We start from the raw sequence: 19,125 nt of genomic DNA, 5'->3' as shown, positions 1-19,125 counted from the left end.
CGTCCAGCGGAGGGACAGAAAGATGCTGCGGGGCCTGGAGCATCTTTCTGATGAGGAAAGGCTGAGAAAGCTGGGGCTGTTCAGCTGGAGAAGAGAAGCTGAGAGGGATCTGATCAATGGGATCAATATCTCAGGGTGGGTGTCAGAGGATGGACCAGACTCTGTTCAGTGGTGCCCAACGCCAGGGTGAGGGGCAACGGGCACAGACTGAAACACAGGAGGGTCCATCTGAACACGAGGAGAAACTTCTTTGCTGGGAGGTGCCAGAGCCTGGGCCAGGCTGCCCAGAGCGGGTGTGGAGTCTCCTGCTCTGAGACATTCAAACCCAACTGGACCGACCTGTGGGATCTGCTCTGGTGACCCTGCGTGAGCAGGGCTGGGCTGGGGATCTACAGAGGTCCCTTGAACCCCAACCAGTCTGTTATTCTGTGATTTTAAAGAAATACTTGCTTAAAACTCCTGTTCCTGGATGACACCACAACAAGAACTACCCCAGGGCAGCTTTGGGAGAGGGGTTGAGCCCATGTCCCAGCTCGGCCCCGGGAGCTCCTGCCTGTGGTCATTGCTTTGGGATGAAGTAAGTGTCCGCTTGCGTGTGACACACAAAGTGGAAAGCTTGTCTGCGTCCCAGCCCACCTGCCGCCTGCCCCGACTGCTTGACTCAGCGCGCTGCGAATATCCCGGTGACACGGAGGCCAGACGTGCTGCGGGGAGGCGAGACGTGGCTGCCCTGAGCCGCAGCTCTGCTGGCACTGGTGCTGGCCACTGTGCATTTTCCATACGACCTCCCTGGTTTTCTGGAGGTTTGGCTTACCCCCCTGGAAAGGGGACGGGCAAGGGCAGGAGCGGGGAAGCAGCCAAAAGGAGGGGAGAGCCCCACACTGGAGCTATCTCCAGCTGCATCAGTAACCGGCAGTGATGTCCTTCCCCAAAAGGGGTTTAGAACCTTCTTGCTGCTTAAATTCAGGGGGCTTGGGCATTTTTCTGGCCGTTTGTGGTGTCTCCAATAGACTCGCAGTCCATATAATGTGCACAGAAGTGTACGTGGCAGTAGGAAGGTGGGGATGGTTCCTGCTCTCTCCTGTTGGGTGGCTTTGAATATATCCCGCTGGGGATGGAAATGGGGACCCTGTCAGTCTTGTGTGTCCCCTTGCCCATGCTGATACAGGCTATGGTTGACTGCTCCTTGCCATTCCTTGCTGTCTGGCTCTGTCCTCTGCTCCGGTGAAGCACATCGCTTGTGCCAAGGACCTCATGATGCCATGCCCAGAACCAGTGGTGGCCCAGGTAGCAGCATGTGACATCCACCCTGCTGCTTTCACAGTCCTCCTGGGGTGCAAAGAGCCCACCAGGATTTCCAGAGAAGTTCATGGGGACAGGGACAAGAGCAGAAGATGTTACGGCTTCAAGGAGCCCTTCCCACCCAGATGACGTGGACCATTCATTTATTCTGGGCCTTTGGCATCTCTGCTTTTCTTTATGATGTGCAAGTGGGAAGGTCTCATCACCTCCTGTCTAATCCTGGAGCCCTGCTTAGGGGATGGCCTTAATCTCCAAAAGCCTCCAGGATTTGCCCCAGCTGTCGGAGGCACTTCTGTCTTCCCGCACTGACATATCAGCTGTTGTGATGGGGAAAGGTGTCGCCAAGGGTCTCCCCCAGACCACCTGCCTGGTCTCTGATGCTGTGATTTCCTAAACTGGGGAGTCTGGGTGAATGGGTAGACCTGATGCTTTTGGGTTTATCTCTTTGCAATGGGGTCCTGTCAATAAACCCAGCTGAATGATGACTGTGCAGAGTCTCTTGGGGGTTTTGAATAGCAGTGGCATGAGGAAGATCGGATCCTTTAAGGAAGAAATTATACTCTCGTTATTTAGACCTATATGTTTCCTGGGAGGTAAGTAAGGCAACATATCAATGGTGCAGTGGTCTGGAAATGTGGGCCAAAACCAATTTATAAAAATTGCCTGCTTCCTGTAGAGAAGAATTCTTTTCTCACTGGAAAACAAGAAAATCCTGCATTTTGGCTAAAACCTGAAATATTTTTCAGGAGTTTCAGGCAAAAATGTACTTGATATTTAAATTATCACTAGAATTTTAACGTTCAACCCTCCCAGCTGCCTGCAGGATCAACCAGCGCAGCCCACTCAATGTTCTCTTAGTTTTCGTGTCAAGGTAGAGGAATCGCACCACTGGGCATTTCCTTTTGTTGCTGATGCCAGGCTCATTTTAGCTATCTCACCCCAAAACCGACGGGCTGAGACACCCTGTTCCCATTCTTGTAGGTGAAATGACTCCATGGGAGCAGTTTCTCCCTCCCTGTTGTGCATCTGCAAGCAAAGCCTTTGTGGTAGGTAGATAACTTCCAGCTCCCGAGTCTGGTCCGCAAGGGAAACCCTTTAACTTTGGACTTGGGCAACCTGCCACGATGCCTTTGTCATCTACAGTGAGTGTAGTGTTTCCATGCTTGAGTTCTCTCAATGTGCCGTGGTCTTGCCGGCAATGTGTGAATAAACAGAATGCCAATATACTACAGTAACATGGCCCAGATAAGTCTGGATGATAAACCATGTTGATTCACTTGCTCATAACCTCTGAGTCACCCTGTGAGTCAACAGAGAAAACAGCGTCTAAACATCATTGAGAAGGTTGAAAAATTCAAGTTTTCTTCAAATCAAGAACTTCAAGTGAAATTATTGCATTGATGTTCTTTTCCTTTCTTCTCATTTTCAACCACGCTCACACAAATTGAAATAGGAGAGAAGTCTGAGTGCTCATTTCCTTATGAACTAGAGTTTTGTATTGATTTTATTCTTCTTCCTGAGCTTTTAAAATTGCTTTTCTTGACCCATAATCAAAAGAAACCTGCTTTTTGCAAATGATTTTGGTTTAGATTAGACGTCATGATTGCTTTTGTAAAAGACACACAGAAAACTTCTGAGTAGTGCTGATGGTTGTGGGAGAGGGACAGATGGATGGTCTCCTCTAGCCCTGTATCATTCTGCTGGGGAGCAGGGCTGTGGCTCTTTTTGGGGATGTCATCATCCCTTTAAAGACCAGCCTGGCCATGGGTTTTTGCTGGGGTTTTACTCTTCTCTCCTTCCCCTTCCTGGCTGACCACAGCTCCCCCCACCTAGAAAACCACCCCCTTGTTAGCAAAGCTCAGATCATCTGGCCCTGCCAGACTACGTAGCTTCATGCTCTGGCTGTCTCAGAGATGGCTCTTGACCACAATGTCTATGTTTGGAGATGTTTCCTGGGGACCATGAAACCGTGAGCATTTGGATCAACAGCCAGGAGAGCCAGGCTTGCTTGGCCTCTGCCTAGCAGCATCCCTGGAGGCAGGCAAGTAGCTGAGAAACAGGAGAAAACGCTCTGTCAACTTGGATTTGCAGAAGGTTGAGGAATAAGAACATAGGTTATGGAGACATTTTTAGTAGCATCTCATGCAGAGCCTGGCAAGTGAGGGAAGCAAGGACGGGGGTGAGTGGGGTTATATCTTATAGGACTAATGGGGCTTTCCTGGATGAGTAAGGTCTTTGGGGTTTGAGGGCTAACAGAAGGTCTGGTTTTGAGTCCTGGGGTGACCAGACTCCACGGACAAGGTCCTGGTTGATGGGCAGGGCAGAGGCTGGAGGACATGGCATAGGGCTGGCTGGTGATTAGTCTTCTCCAGGAATGTGGGTCAGGGGTGCGGGCAGCTGGGTTGGCCCAGAGGATCCCAAGAGCTGCCTTCCAACCTCAACAATTGTGGGACTGAGGTTGAGGCTGGGGGAGGACACGGGGGAGCAGAGGGGTCTGGGGTTACAGTGGGGCCTATGGGAGGACACAGGGGGGAACAGGTGGGCTGGGCGAGTCAATGCAGGATTAACAGGGAGGATTGGGGTGGGGGGTTCTAGTGTCAAGGCAAGGGCTGGGGGAAGGGATGGGGGGTGCAGGGTCAATGGGGAGGCTGTGGGAGGACTTGGAGGGGCAGTGCGGGGGCTGGGAAGCCCTTGGCTGGAGGGGCTTTTCGTGCTGGGGACAGGAGCCATGTCCCCAAAGAAAGGTGACCTGGCCCTGGCCTGCCCAGTCCCGTGCGTGTGAGACCAGGGGGTGGCGGGGGGGCAGGACCATGTGCTGCCATCCCTGCTGAATGTGCAGGTCCCGGGTGGCTATTCCTGGCGGCCCCCGCCTGCGCAGGCAGATTGGTTTGCAGGGAGGTGACAAGTGCCAGCCGAAGCCTATAAAAATCTCCCAGCCCCTGTTCTGGTTCAGTGACCTGGTTCCCCCCCTCCCAGCACAGCCGTACCGGAGCAGAAACCGTCTGTGCAGTGGAGACGCCTGGTCCAGAGCAAGGATTCCAGTTTTGGAGTCAAGATCCTACATTTGGAGGAAAGACCCTTGATCTGGAGCAGGGAACCCAATCCAGAGCGGAGATCCCGGAGCAGAGACCCCAAAACATCCCCTTCCGCAGCCCCCAGGCTTTGCAGCAATGACGGGCAAAACTGCACCTCCAGCTGCAGACCCGGCGGCTCCGAAGAAAGAGTCGGCAGCTCCAAAGAAAGGGTCAGCAGCACCAAAGAAAGAGTCGAAGGCTCCTAAGAAAGAGCCAGCACCAGCCCCAAAGGAAGAACCAGTACCAGCTCCAAAGGAAGAACCAGCACCAACCTCAAAGGAAGAACCAGCGCCAGCCCCAAAGGAAGAACCAGCACCAGCCCCAGCTGCTGAAGAGTCCTCAGCCCCTGAACATCCCCCCACCGCGGAGCAGCCCACAGCCCCCGCAGGCGAATCTGCTCCTGTCCCCACTACAGAGGCAAGTCCAGCCCCTCAAGAAGGTCCCCCAGCCCCTCCAGCTGAAACCCCAGCCCCTGAACCTGAGAAACCAAAAGAAGGTGAGGAGAGGACGGGACACTGAAGTGCGGAGGGGAGACATGAGGATGCTGGGGTGAAGGGATGGAGGGATGAAGTCATCAAGGGTATTTTTGGAGTGGGATTAGGAGGATGGGCGGGGGGTGAAGACCAACATGGAGATTGAGTGATTGCACTCTAGAGCCTTGAGTTCTCACCAATGTGGGTTTGTTACAGAGCCACCCAGCTCCCCCTTGTCCTTGGCTGTGGAAGAAGTGAGCCAAAACTCCGTTACGCTGACCTGGAAAGCCCCGGAGCAGACAGGACGGTCAGGCCTGGATGGATACGTGGTGGAGATCTGCAAAGATGGAAGTAGGCTTGGGCTTTCCTGCCTCATAAGCACAGAGAGCTTGTGGTGTTTCTGCTGAGGTGTGGGATGGAGATGGGCAGAACCCAGCAGCTCATTTCCCTGAGCACCATTTCCTTTTCGTTGCCTAAAAGACTTCATTTAAAACGTTTTGTTTTGGTTTTTTTTTCCATGGAGGAGAGGGGTTTCCCATTGGCTTCAGAGAGTAGTGATCCCTTTATTTGGGGTTTTATGTCATTGCCATGTCCAGCTAGAGGGTGGAGGAGAGACCAGTGTACCCACTGAGGATGGTCTCTGATGAACTCCAGCTCTGCTCAGACCTGGAGCTGGGATGGTCATGCAAGACCTCAGGAGGAAGAAAATGCAATTCTCTCATGTTTGTCCAAAAAGAAGTGGAGAAGGAATGGGATAAGGTGGGATGATGAGGGAGGAAAGGATCCTGGGAAGTGCAAGGGAGGCTGGCATGTGTCAGCAGGAGACTCCTGCCCCAGCGAGATGGGGCTCAAGATGCCTGGCAGGAGGATGGCTGTGGTGGATGGAGGTGGGCTGGTGGGTGGTAACGATGATCTGTGGTTCTCCGGTTGCATTGCTGGTTGGTGGAATGGGGTGGGCGGATGAGACTGGTGTGTTGGGCACTGTCTTGAAGGCGTGCTTGGCTTTGGGGTGAGAGTGAATGACCTGTGTGGCTGGAGGAATTGAATCACAGAATGGTTGGGGTTGTGAGATCATCTAGTCCAACCCACCTGCTAAAGCAGATTCACCTAGGGGTCTGCAAAGAGAGGCTGGGGCTGGTGGGCTGCATGAGGCTGGAGTGGTTTGGGAGACCAAAGTGCTCTGTGGGCAGTGGGGAACTTGATCTGTGACCCTTGGCTGATTAACTTGTGGCAGACACGCTCAACACATGCTTGGCTGTGGGAGGCTTTCAACATTGGGCTGGGGACTGGGGACGGAATCACGACTGGATGGGATGCATGAGGAGGCTCTTGCATAGGGCAAGGAAAGATGCAGCCATTCCTGGAGGATGCTGGCTGACAGCCACCCAAAGGTCACAGCTTTGGATGCTCTCCTAGCTTGCTTTGGGCTTGGCTGGTTGACAGGAGAGCTCTAGTCATTCAGTCATAACCACACAGGCCCCATGACTGCTGTATTTGGGCTGGTGCAAGACCCTGGGTTGGCTAAAATATAGCGAGATTTGAGTGAGGTTTGAGTAATGTCAGTGGTGAAGGGAAAGACGAGTTGGCGGGATTGGGCTGGTCTGATGGCATTGACAGGAAAACTTTCTTGGTTTCAAGGTGGACAGGGTGGCTTAGTCAACCTTGGCACATGTGGGTTGCTCTAGTTGCCCTCCAGGTACAGCCAGTTCTTTGCTGCCTGGAGTGGTGTGTTTTGTAAATTGAGAAACCTCCTGAAAGGTTTGTTACATTGCGAGGCTGTTAGTTGGCTGATGTGGGAGAGCTTCTACATCTTGGCAGTGGGGTGAGTTTGAGACATTCCCTCCAAGCAGGAGGAGCATTTGGAGAGGTGTAGCTGGCTGGTGGTGGGTGGTGAGCAGACCTTGCCCAAAGTGGAGGATGCTCTGAGGAGCATGGTAAACCCCAAGGAGCTATCCTGGAGCAGTGAGAGGAGCAGACTGGCTGGCAGGGTGGTCAGAAGATCTTAATTCCTTCCAGAAATGCACTTGGAAGGTCAGCAGGGACCATGTTTGCTGGCCTAATGCGTTTTTCTACTAGCAAACAGCCTCCTGCTCAACAATTGAGCTTCTGCCAGCATTTCATACCCCATACTCCTGGGCAGGCTTGGGTGGCCAATTTCCCCTATGAAATACCTTTTGCTGTCTCAAATCATTCAGCCTTCACAGGGAAGTGTTTTTTTTGCCTCTGGGTGTCACCCCCTATTTAGGGTGTGTGTCCATCTGTCCATCGCACACCTGAAGTGCTCTGCTGGGTTCATCACAGGTACAGACTGGAAGGCTGCGAACGAGGAGCCTTTTCTTTCCACCCGGTACACGGTCCAGAACCTCAGCTCCGGTGACAAGATCCACATACGGGTCAAGGCTGTCAGTGCCAGCGGTGCCAGCGTCCCGGCTACTTTGGACCAGCCAGTCGTCATCAGAGAGATCCTCCGTGAGTACCACTCCTAATGTGTAATTCCCATCTGCTTTGTCAGCAGCACAGAGAAATCACAGCCCATCCCTGAGCAGCCTCTGCCCTCTCATACCTCCCAATCCAGCCTTTGACCAAGGTGTTATTCTTAATAACTGTGTCCGATTCCCTTGGGGTGGGTTGGAGCAGCTTCTTGACCTCCAGACACTGATCTTGCAGTTGATGAGGCGTTGGGGGTGAAGGACTCAAAATGCAGAGCCACGTTTTCCCGTTTCAGTGCAAGAGCTCGGAAATGGGATCACTTCCAGCACATGTCTCCTTGGCCACACTTACATCTCTAATATCCCATCACACACACCGGACAGCTTTGTTTATTTAGCTACGGAAAGCCAAGAACTGGTAGTCTGGAGCATGGGAACTTTAATCACGTTGAACTCGCTAATGAAGGGCTTGCTCCCATGCTTGGCAAGACTCACATTCCTCCCGGGGTGCTGCGAATATGCTGAGGCTGATGTATGATTGCAAGGCTGGTTTTCATCTATCAAACAGCAAATATAGTGTTGTTTTCCCTTTACAAGGAATTATTAATGCATAAGTTTTCCTGTTAGTCAAAGGACACGCTAGATTCCTCAGCTGCTTAAAAATAGTAATAATAATAACATGAGTTATTCCAGGAACCATCAGCTTTTCATAAGAAAAGGCTTGGAGGATATTATCAGCATTGGGAAAGGGTCGTGCAGGGTCTGTCCTCTCAGTCTGCTCAGAGAAAGTGGACGTGGTTTAGTGGTTGGTGTCTGCTGCCCTGTTCACCTCCAGATCTCAAAGGCATCCCACTGTACCTTGTGGGACTGGGGAAACCGAGGCACGGGGGACTGGCAAGAGATGCCAAATACACAGCTCATGTTTCCCACTTCCAGTCCCATGCTGCACCCACCAGTTCAACCCTCCTGTCCCTGCTGCCTGAGCTTTGTCCCAGCCACCTGTACCTGCTGAGAGGTGTAAAACCCAAAGAGCTGAAAGACCCACGTGTGACTTGTTCTTGCCCCACGCTGGCGGGGTTTTCTTCTTCTTTCTATTTCTTTTTGCTAGCGGAGACTCTTCATCATCAAATTGCACTTGCCTATTTTTGCATTTCATTTGGCGTGCAGCCCTGTGCACACTGCCTGGATTTTCTGAGGACCAAATGAGCCCTCAATGTCCCTCTGCCTCCCTGCGTCCACCCCGGTGGCACCGGTGTGTGTTAGGTGATGAGTCTGATCCTCTCTGCCTCATCTGCTCTTTCTGGTCTTCATATTTTGCTCGAGACCACGTTTTGTACCTCACACCAGTTCATTTATAGCATCACAAGGGATTTTAAATAGCAGCAAGACAGACGGCAGAGAGTTTAAAAACAGGTGGGACAAGTGGGTTTGGGAAGCGGAGAGAGACGAGGAGAAACCAGATGAAGTTTTGGTGTGGGAGTCATGTTTTGCAGGGAGCTGAGGCAGGAAAAATGCCTTCCCACCCGTGGCAGCATGTCCCCTCAGCCACTGGCTGAGCAAGGCTCGCGTGAGCCAGGGAAGACACCCATGAGTTAACATTCCTCCGCCAAGATCAGGTTTCTCTGCCCTGCTGAGACTGATGAGCCCAAGTGGCAGCATTGATGTGTGGATCCCCGGAGCAACAGCAGCACGAGTGGGGGAGAGACCATCTCAGCTGTTGGTGGGGCCATCTGGGACCGCCGGGCATCTCCCTGCCCTCCCCAGCCCACTGTCGGCGTTTCACCCTCTCAGCTGTTTAACCATCGCTCAGTCCCGGGTTAATTCTGACCATGCCCCCTCCCCAGAGCTAAGCTCCAGCACGTTTAATCCAGGCACAGACACGCAGCTCTTTTATGAGGGGCTCACGTAAACCCAATGCCTTTCCAGAAGGATCACCAAGTGGCACCAGGCCGGTAGGGTTACACAGCTGCTATTTTCACCCCGAGAAGGAGACACACGCGCCATCAGCATTCTCCAGTGGGTTTTTTGCTTATCTTTGTTATGTTCCCTTGGGGACGTTAGCCTTCATTTTAAGCCCAGGGCTTTCACAGCTCTGCTGTGAGTAACCATGCACCGCCTTGGTCTCTTGATGGCCTTGGTGGAGGTCTGATGAGCCTTGTCCTTGCTGGAAGTTGGGTTGTGTGCCTCTGGAAAGACTGCTCTGAGCTGGAGGAGGAATATTTCCTAACTGGGAGGTGCTGTCCTCTGCCTTGCTACTGTGTGGGCTGTGCTGTGGCTCTTCTGGTTAAGCCCATGTTGGTCTCCATAGCCTGGCTCTAGTGAAGGGGGTGAATGATCCATTGGGGTGCTGCCGTTGAGTTGGTGACCTGGTATCTCAAGGATGGATATAATTCTGGGGTTCAGGCAATGGGTAGGCCGGCGTGACTCCTGTCCAGGAGATGAGAAGGCAGAGGTGGTCATGTTTCTGGGTGGGATTTCCTGATGACCATGTGGGTGAATGCATGGGATGGGTCACCCAGTTGAGGGCTGTGATTGCCTTGGCCCCATGGCATGACTTTCTGGTCCCCAGAGCTCCCGAAGATCCGCTTGCCCCGTCACCTGCGGCAGACTTATTTCAGGCATGTTGGGGATGCCCTGAACATGATGATCCCTTTCCAGGTAGGTGGGAGATTTGGGATTTGATCCCCAAGGCTTTTTCACTACAGATTAGCTTCCACAGTGACTTTTCTAGCCACTATGATATGGTTGGGGCCAACCACGGGCTTACTTATCCTGTTCACTGTGTCTCATGGCCTCGGGGTGGGAGATGGGGTGGGAACCCCTTTCCCATTCCTATCTAGCTCACCTCTTTCTCCTGCTATGTCTTTATTGATGATGTTGCTAATGGGACAACCCCAAACACAGTTGTCTCAGTGCCTGGGCAACAGGAGCACAGCTCTGCCTGCAGTGCCCTGGGCACGTAAAGCTGGGCTTGCTCTATGAAGACTTTGGGGGAACAGCGTGTTCCAGCATCACCCCTGGAGCCTGATGACTTCTCATCAGTGGGGCTGGCAGGGTTGGGCTGTAGGTTCTTCCCTGGGGACTGCTGGATGGGAGAGGCCACATCCAGGCCACTGCTGACTGGACACAGTGGGGTGGCTTTGCCCACCCGTCCTTCCCAGCAGGACCAGTTGGGACCCTGTGCTCCAGCGGCTCCCAACCTGCCTGTTGCTCCAGGGAAAGCCGCAGCCCGAGGTGATCTGGACCAAGGGCGGCCAGCCCCTGGACACCAGCCGCATCAACATCCGCAACACAGACAAAGACACCATCTTCTACATCCGCCAGTCGCAGCGTGGTGACTCGGGCAAGTACGAGCTCACCGTGCGGATAAACGGAGCAGAGGACAAGGCCACCCTGGACATCCAAGTGATTGGTAAGGCTGAGGATGGGACCCTGCAGGGTCACTCTGGGACTTGTTTCTGCCTCTTAACTGGGGGAAACTCCTGTTCTGGGTGGGATGGGACAGCACCAGCAACAAGGCAAGGGACTTTTGTGTCCCTCTTCCAGTAGGATCTTCTCCAGGATCATAGAGGTGATATCCTCTGATTGGGGATGCAAGGTTCCTGCCAGCCCATGCCTCATCACAGCTTCTCATCCCACGTGTGCTGCAACAGAGTGAAAACAGATTAAAAACGAGGTGTAAAGGATGTTCAGGGTGCAGAATTTAGTGGGAGCAAATTAGGATGCCACCCTGTGCGGGTTTTATTTACAGAGCCACCGGGCCCCCCCCAGAACCTGAAGCTGGTGGACGTGTGGGGCTTTAATGTGGCCCTAGAGTGGAGCCCCCCGGCAGACAATGGGAACTCTGAGATCAAGGGCTACATCGTGCAGAAGTCAGACAAGAAGAGCGGGGTGAGTCTGAGCACCCCCAGGACTCCCGTGCCCTGGTGCTTGGGTGCCCTGATTGGGAGAGGGGCAGCTGCACACCCCTGTGTCCCCCACACCTTCCCCATCCTTTGGACAACCTTCTTTTCCTCAATACTCTGGGTTTTTTTTTCCTCCCAGCGATGGTTTACGGTGCTGGAGCGCTGCACCCGCACCAGCTGCACCATCTCCGACCTCATCATCGGCAACACCTACTCCTTCCGAGTGTTCGCAGAAAACGGCTGCGGGCCAAGTGAAACAGCAGCCGTCGCCTCCGGGGTGGCCCACATCCAGAAGACAAGTGGGGACCCGCATCTGGCTTGGGGGCCGGGGGTGGTGGTGGGCAAGAGGGGTCCTGTCTCCATTTGGGCTAATGGGGCTTCCTCGGTGTCGTGATGGTGCTGCTGGGCTGGTCCCCAGGATAAGCCCTGCAGCGTGAGGCCATGTGTCCCCCAGGTGGAGGTCCAGGGATCCTCTTCCCTTCTTCTACATCTCCTTTCTCCTTTGGGGAAAGCTTGTGCCATGGTCAGCCCTCTGGAAGGGATCAAAGGATGGACATCTCTGGGGTGAGATGGAAGCAGGAGCCAGGAGGGGTGGGGAACAGCCCTGGTTTTGGCCCTGCAGCTCAGGACAAGCAGAGGAAGAGACCCCTGGTCCATCTTAGGGCCAAATCTCTAAACCAGCATCCCTCAGCCCCACCTATTCCCATCCTGCTCCCTGGTAGCACACAGTGAGTTGGGGTCTCTGCCACGTGCAGACCTTACCTCCAGCTCCTATTTCTGTGCACTGGATTTTGGGGATGGACTAGGAGATCCAGAGAGGTGCCTGGTCTGGATCTGACGTGCTGCACATATGGTGTTGGTTTGCGGTTTGTCATCTCCCCTGTCCCCCGCAGGGACTGGGCACTAATGTGGCATCATTGGATGAGAAGGGATTTATAGACAGAGCTGGTCTAAGCTGAAGGCCAGGGCCTCAGGTCAGGCTAGATGCTGTCTGGCTTATTTTGTGAGGGAGCAGAAGTATTTTGAGGTACCTTGGGCTGAGTTCCCATAACCATATTTTGGTCAGCCCAGGAATCTGCATTCTGCCTCAACCTAGAATTCATTATTTTCTTAGAAACTACCTACCAGGCAGAGAAGATCCCCCAAAGGGACATGATGGAGCCTCCAAAGTTCACCCAACCCCTGACAGACCGAACCACCACCCGGGGCTACAGCACACATCTCTTCTGCAGCGTCCGGGGCTTCCCCCAGGTCAGTGGCTCCTCCATGGACAACATCGCCTCTGTGTGCGAGCAGCCAGCAGTGGGGATTTTGCAGGTGGCTGGAGGTGTTGGGAGATGGTTGGTCATGTTGGGTTAGGGTTGGATGAGGTTAGGTGGCTGCAGCTGTCCTCCGAGTCAAACCTGGGCAGATTTAAGGTGTTTCTGCGTGAAGATGGGAGAGTGGTCTGAACTGAAGCCATGTCCTATTTCCTTCTGCACTGAGGGAGGAAGTCTGGGGAAGATTAGGGCTTAAAACCAGGAGATTTAGCTCTTCAAATTGCTTCTGACTGTGAATCCCACCAGGGCCAGCAGCTTCAGGCAGGGCCAAGGCAAAGGGAGATGGCTGCATGTTGGGGCCAGTTATATTTGTCATTTCTCTCCCGGCTTTAAACAAATAAGCAAATCCTGCTGCCTTCCAGCCCAAAATCATCTGGATGAAAAATCAGATGGAGATACGGGAAGACCCCAAATACATCGCGATGATTGACCAGGGTGTCTGCTCCCTGGAAATCCGCAAGCCCAGCCCTTTCGATGGGGGTGTCTACACCTGCAAAGCTGTGAACCCTTTGGGAGAAGCCTCGGTAGACTGCAAACTTGATGTGAAAGGTAAGGTTGGCCGAGGAGATAGAGGAGCAGGTCTCCGTGCCTGCCTTTTCCTGCTCTCACTTTCACAGTCCTGGGGTTTGTCCCTGTTTTGTGTTGATCCTGGCGATGGGGGAGCCTAAGGACACTGGGCAGCCTTGTGGAGCTGGAGCTTTGGTCTTATTTGGTTTATGGTCTTAAAGCATCTTGAAATCTTCTCAGTCTTGTCTAAGAAGTGGGGAGGAAACTGGAAAGTTCAGAGCCAAAGGGCCAGAGATGCTGGTGGAGGATGGGGCAGTCACTTGAGTCCACCAGCACTTGTGTCCCAAGCCACCCGCCAGCCACGCGTGTGGGGACTGTGCCCAAACTCCTCCACTTGCACCTGGGCTGTTTTAATTTATGTTTCGGGATCCTGCCCAAACTTCCCAGCTCACATTTCCCTGCCTCAGCAGAGCACCCAACCCAACCCTGTATGGATGTGCCCCGCTCTGCTCCCCTTGCAGACGCCTCTGCTGTCTGCCGCAGACCCGCCTCGGCGTGCAGGAGGGTGCGTGTCCACCCACACTCACTACAGAATCAGAGAATCATTTTGGTTGGAAAAGACCCTCAAGATCATCGAGTTCAACCGTTCCCCCACCCCTGGCACTGCCCCATGTCCCTGAGAACCTCATGTCCGTCTGTCCAGCCCCTCCAGGGATGGTGACTCCAGCACTGCCCTGGGCAGCCTGTTCCAATGCCCCACAGCCCTTTGGGGAAGAAATTGTTCCCCAGATCCAACCTCAACCTCCCCTGGCGCAACTTGAGGCCGTTTCCTCTGGTCCTGGCGCTTGTTCCTGGGGAGCAGAGCCCGACCCCCCCTGGCTCCAAGCTCCTTTCAGGCAGGTCAGAGATCAGAAGGTCTCCCCTCAGCTCCTGTTCTCCAGCTGAACCCCCAGCTCCCTCGGCCGCTCCCATCACACTTGTGCTCCAGCCCCTTCCCCAGCTCCGTTCCCTTCTCTCAACTCGCTCCAGCACCTCGAGGCCTTTCTTGGCGTGAGGGGCCCAGAACTGCCCCCAGGATTCGCGGTTTGGCCTCCCCAGTGCCCAGCACAGGACGGTCACTGCCCTGGGCCTGCTGGCCACACCAGTGCTGGTACCGGCCAGGATGCTGGTGGCCTCTTGGCCACCTGGGCACACGCTGGCTCATGTTCAGCCACTGTCACCAACACCCCCAGGTCCTTTTCCACTGAGCAGCTTTCCAGCTGCTCTTCCCTGAGCCTGTAGTGTGTGTCCTTAGAAACGTGTCATCTTTATTATTTCTCCTCCCATTTCTTCCCAGCACGCGTTTGCCCCGAGACACGCTCTGCCCTACTTCCCATGCAGGCAGGGCTCGGATCCAGCAGGCACCCGGCACTCTGTGTCCCTCCTGAAGCCACAGGGCTGCTGGCGTGGCACTGGGTCAGTGCTCGACTCCACAGCAGCTGGTGCAAGAGCTTCCAGCCGGTGCAGCGAGCATTGACCCGGCTGGCCCTGGCCGCGCTGCCCTGCAGGCAGGCCTGTCGGTGCAGCCATGCGGGCAGCACGGTCAGGTCAGGCAGAGACTGGGTTTGTTGCTGTGCTGGGGACACAAAGCACCTGGGAGCCACAAAGCGTGGCTGGGATCTTGGGGACAGGTTGGCCAAGAACAGGCAGTGACTGTGGGGTGCATGATTGCTTAAGAGCGTGTGTGCGCAGAGGTGGTGTGTGCAGGTGCATGTTGGTGTGTGCGCACAAGTGGGTTGGTTGTGCCCTGGCTTGTTTTTGGAAGTCAAAAGGGGAGTGAGGTGAGATTTCAGGGGGGTTATATCTCTTGTACTCTCCTGCAGTGCCCAAGTGAGGACAGATTGGAGGGCAAGATGAAGAGCAAGGTAGGTCTGGGTTGAGGCTGTGGGATGGAAGGAGGGTGGATCAGTTCTTCAGGGATGGAGTGGATTGAGTTTGGTAACGGGCTTTCCAGCAGGGCCTGTTGCAATAGGACAAGGGGTGATCGTTTTCGACTAAAGGAGGGAGATTCAGGCTGGACATGAGGAAGGAATTGTTGGCCCTGAGGGTGGTGAGAGCCTGGCCCAGGTTGGCCAGAGAGGTGGTGGCTGAACCATCCCTGGAGACATCCCAGGCCAGGCTGGACGGGGCTCTGAGCAACCTGAGCTGGTGCAGATGTCCCTGCTCATGGCTGGGGGTACACTGGGGGAGCCGGGGAGGTCCTTCCAACCCAAACTATTCTGTGATTCTATGAGTGTCACCTGCTGATGGAGCCCCAGCTCAGGGCTACCTCATCCCATGGCTGGAGGTACACTGGTGGGGTGGGATGCTGCAGAGCCTGAGAAAAACCTGCCCTTTTGTGAGTTGGAGGGAGGATTGTAAATATGGCCAGGAGGAAGAAGGTGCAGCAGGGAGACGGCTGTGCCCAGCAGACGAGTGGGCAGAGCCCCAGTTTGCAGCCCGGGCTCAGAAACGTGGGGCGCCAAGTCGGCTGCAAATGGGTGCTGGGACTGGGGGCAGATATAAAGGAGTATGAAATGGGGTTGGGGGTTGAAAAGCAGAGCTAAAAGGTCGCATCTGAATTTTGTGGGGCAGGAGAGGGTGGAAGACCCAGGCTGGGTTTGTCTTGTGTTAGAGCTGTGTCTGGGCTGTGATTTCCCATCTCACCCCTGACCACTGGTCTCCCAGCAGCGGTTCCCTCGCAGGACTCAGATCTCGTTCCTTCACCCCAGGTGGATGCTGCAGCTGCTGTTCGGCAGCGTGGCACGTGGTGATGCTTCTGGCCATGACCCCTGCTGCCTGCAGGCCTGCCCGCTCCCCGGTGGTACCACTGGGGGCCTGCACCTCATCCCGTCACGGCATGGTCCTCTCTTGGCTGTGACAAAAAAACAAGCTCACCTTTGCTCCTCATTAAAAAAAAAAACCACAAACAACCAAACACCACAATGTTCTGCTTGTTGTAGAGTTGGCTTGAGTTGGGGAGGTAGAGGGGAGAGAGCTGCCAGGGATGCTGTGGGTTCCTATAGCATCCCACGGAACCAGGGGTGGGAGAGATGGTTTTTGAGCTTGGAAAGAAAGCACCAGTTTTATAAAACATATATGAAGATGATTAAACTAGAAGTGACCCAACAAGGAAGAGGAGGATGGGGAAAAGTTTCCTTCTGGCTGCGTGGGGAAATAGCAACATGAAAACTGTGGCATACTGATGCTTCTTCATCAAAGCACAATTTCTTTACCCACATCAGTGATGCAGTGATCCAGCCACCAGCATCCCCTCCCCACGGCGTGAGACGGTGGGGGCAGCACATGGTGATGCGTTATCTGGAGGAGGAGGAATTGGCCCTGTTAACTGCTGATCACTCATGTGCAGAAAGATGACTTATTGCTTACAGCTCCGAGACAGCTTGGGTCAGATGCTGTTTATTAACAGAAAGCCCAGACAGATCCATCAAGTTGACTAGGGCCATCGTTAAGCCCGAGTCAGCAGCGCGGGTGCCCACTCTGCCAGCACAACCTCCCTCTCGGGCTGCTGGGCCAGACCGAGATCCTGCCCTGAGAAAGGCCCTGGCACTGCAAATGAGGGTGCAAATCCAGTTCTGAGTCCCTCCCGCCCTTGGTGCCACTGGAGAGCCAAGCCAGGCAGCACCTACAGCTGAAATAGTCGAGGCTTCTCTGCAGCATCTCTCCTGCAGCCCCTCTGCTTTGTCCCCACCTGTCCCCCGTCACCCGCTCTCCATGCCCAAGCTGAAGTCCAGGGGGAGTGTTGCTGTTCCCAGGGGCTCAGCACAGCACTGTCCACACCAGACACCGTTTCCACCATCAGAGGGCATTGTCAGATTAATTTTTATCCCAGGTCAGGCTGGTTTATCGAGGTGGTTGGGATTAGTGATGATGCCGCCAGGGTAGAGGTTGAGAGCAGATCTTCCCCCAGCATGCTCACAGCTGGCCATGGACACCGATGGAGATGTCTTGGTCCCCTTGATGTCCTTGGCATCTTAGCTTGTGCCTTTGAGTGACAGGGGCTGTGTTAGCCATGGGTTTGCTAACACAGGGGAAAAGCAGCATCTCCAAGACTCTCTCGTGCTGCACAATGTGCCCTTTACATCCTCTTAATGCAGTCCTGCAGGGCAAAGACTGTGTTTGTAACCCCACAGGGGACCTATGAGGGTAACAGCCTCCACTTTCAGTGAGCTCACCCCGGGAAAGGTCCAGAGAGCACGGAGTGGAAAAATCCACCAAATGTTTTTTCTGAAAGCAAGCACCCACATGCCTTTTAATTTATGAGCATCCCCGTCGTCAGGTTTCTGGGCACCTCAGCAAAGATCAGGCAAAGGCGTCAGTTCCAGGAAAGCAGCCACTTGCAGGAATAAGATGCAAGTGGGAATCAGACCTGTGCTCGGTAAACACCAGTGTGATATGGGGCTGAGCTGCTGTGGTGCAAAGGGACCACGGGCAGGGGGGTCCTGGCTGCGCTACCCTGGGGCTGCAGCATCCACAGGCGCTACTGATAAAGGATTTGGGATTCTTCAACTCGAGGAGTCTTGGAGGGTGTTCAGGGCCCTTCTATTGGGATTTGCTCCTGTCCTTGCTGTTGCTCTTCCGCTCCGCTCCTGTTGTGCCTGGTGTGGTCTGAGCCAGGAGCCTGGATGTGATATATTAAGGACCTTGCAGAATGTGGGAGGCTGAGCCCCTCACCTCCTCTCATCCTTCCTCCCACCCCTCTTTGCTGCCCTCCTCTTCCTCTCAGAGAAATGGAGGAACTCCCTCCAAGCTGATCAGAGCTGGCTGCACCAGTGGGTGACAGGGACATCCAGCAGCCCCGTTGCTACACATGCATGGCCCTGCTCCCCATAGCCAGCTAAAGAGCCGCCCGTAAGTCTCACCCATCCAAAGTCCTTTTCTTCTCCGCACCCCTCCCAGCCCCTGTGGGAACTTGCTGCAGGAGCTTTGCCTGTCGATGTCGTCCGAGGGGCACAGCCCTCCTGGAGCAGGGTTGTAGAAGTGTGTTTCCAATGGGAGACTGGTGAACGAGGGATGCTGATAAGAAAATAACCCCAATTAACTCTTCCCAGCACCACTTCAGCTCTGGAAAAGCTCCTGCTGCAGAGCTGGGACAGGCAGTGTGGCTGCCAGCACCCAGAGGGACCACAGAGCTGGGTGGGGGTCATGGCCCATCTCCAGCCATCCCATCCTCAGGTGTGACCAATGACACTCCCTGCCCATGGCCAAACCTGGGGCAGATGCTTGGGGGTGGCCAAGTGGCACTGTGGCAACATCAACACCAACGTGGTGACCTGCAGTCATGCCACGCTCACCCCCAAATGGGCGCAGGTCCCTCTCTGCTCCCCCACGCCATGGAGGTGGCTGCATCAACCCACAAAGTTTGGGTCCAAAGGGTTTTGACACAGGGAGGGTGGTGGGGAGCGACATGGGAGACATGAAACAGGGGCTGGGAGAGACTTGCCTCTGCCTTGTGCAGGAGAAAAGAGGGAAAAAGGCGTTTAGATGAGGTTCTTAGGGACATGGTTTAGTACTAGAGTTAGGTTATGGTTGGACTTGACGATCTTGAGGGTCTCTTCCAACCAAAATGATTCTATGATTCTATGAAAATGAGTCAAAGCCAAAGTAAAAGGAGAGAAAAGACACACGGAGGGGATGCAGCTCCCTGGGTGCAGCTCTCAGAGGTGGTGGGTGCTGCTGGGATCCGTGGGGAGACATTGGGGCAGCAAACGGTCCTTCTTGCAGAGTGTTCTCTGGGGTGTCCTCTCCCCTCTTTGGTAGCATTGCGAGTTGGAGACTCACCCTTTGCTCCACAGGGATGGTGGGTTCATCACCCTGAGGGTGCTGGCATTGCCATGGGACGCCTTTTCCTAACTCTGGTGTCCCAGCCCAGCTCACCTCCCCTTGGTTATGGAGGGGAAAGAAAAGGCTCGAAAGCTCCCAGAGGTGCAGAAATCCCATTGCCCTGGGTCTCAGCAGTTTCACTCCTACCAGATCACCCCTTTGCCTGGTGCCCAGGTACCCCCACGGGTCCATGGATGAGGTGCCCTCCAGCATCATCAACTGCCATGCTCCAAGGAGCCAGAGGCCAATGGCAG

The 19,125-nt window shown here is 54.4% G+C and overlaps 1 protein-coding gene across 3 annotated transcripts; it reads left to right on the top strand.

Annotated features, from left to right (window-relative positions):
• Window positions 1-4,281: 4,281 nt before the first annotated feature.
• Window positions 4,282-15,915, top strand: MYBPH (myosin binding protein H). Of its 3 annotated transcripts, none has more exons than XM_065649577.1 (11): window positions 4,282-4,872; window positions 5,066-5,200; window positions 7,151-7,318; window positions 9,848-9,936; window positions 10,495-10,690; window positions 11,030-11,169; window positions 11,323-11,482; window positions 12,298-12,434; window positions 12,865-13,051; window positions 14,872-14,913; window positions 15,760-15,915. In XM_065649577.1, the coding sequence occupies exons 1-10, from the start codon at window positions 4,473-4,475 to the stop codon at window positions 14,880-14,882; spliced, it is 1,623 nt and encodes a 540-aa protein (XP_065505649.1). In that variant the 5' UTR covers window positions 4,282-4,472; the 3' UTR covers window positions 14,883-14,913; window positions 15,760-15,915. The 3 variants fall into 3 exon arrangements, with proteins under 3 accessions (XP_065505649.1, XP_065505648.1, XP_065505646.1); XM_065649576.1 differs by having other exon boundaries at window positions 15,719-15,915; XM_065649574.1 differs by having other exon boundaries at window positions 15,716-15,915.
• The last annotated feature ends 3,210 nt before the right edge of the window (window positions 15,916-19,125 follow it).

Source organism: Caloenas nicobarica, chromosome 21 (assembly GCF_036013445.1).
Source record: "Caloenas nicobarica isolate bCalNic1 chromosome 21, bCalNic1.hap1, whole genome shotgun sequence".
Lineage (NCBI taxonomy): Eukaryota > Metazoa > Chordata > Aves > Columbiformes > Columbidae > Caloenas > Caloenas nicobarica.
This window is presented reverse-complemented; position numbering and strand designations above follow the sequence as displayed.

Bases quoted from the DNA above. Each gene is read 5' to 3' on its own strand.
- MYBPH (XM_065649577.1), top strand. From the start codon at position 4,473: ATGACGGGCAAAACTGCACCTCCAGCTGCAGACCCGGCGGCTCCGAAG. The intron at 5,201-7,150 runs GTAGGCTTGGGC...GGTTCATCACAG, and splicing joins GGAGATCTGCAAAGATGGAA to GTACAGACTGGAAGGCTGCG. The intron at 7,319-9,847 runs GTGAGTACCACT...TCTGGTCCCCAG, and splicing joins CGTCATCAGAGAGATCCTCC to AGCTCCCGAAGATCCGCTTG.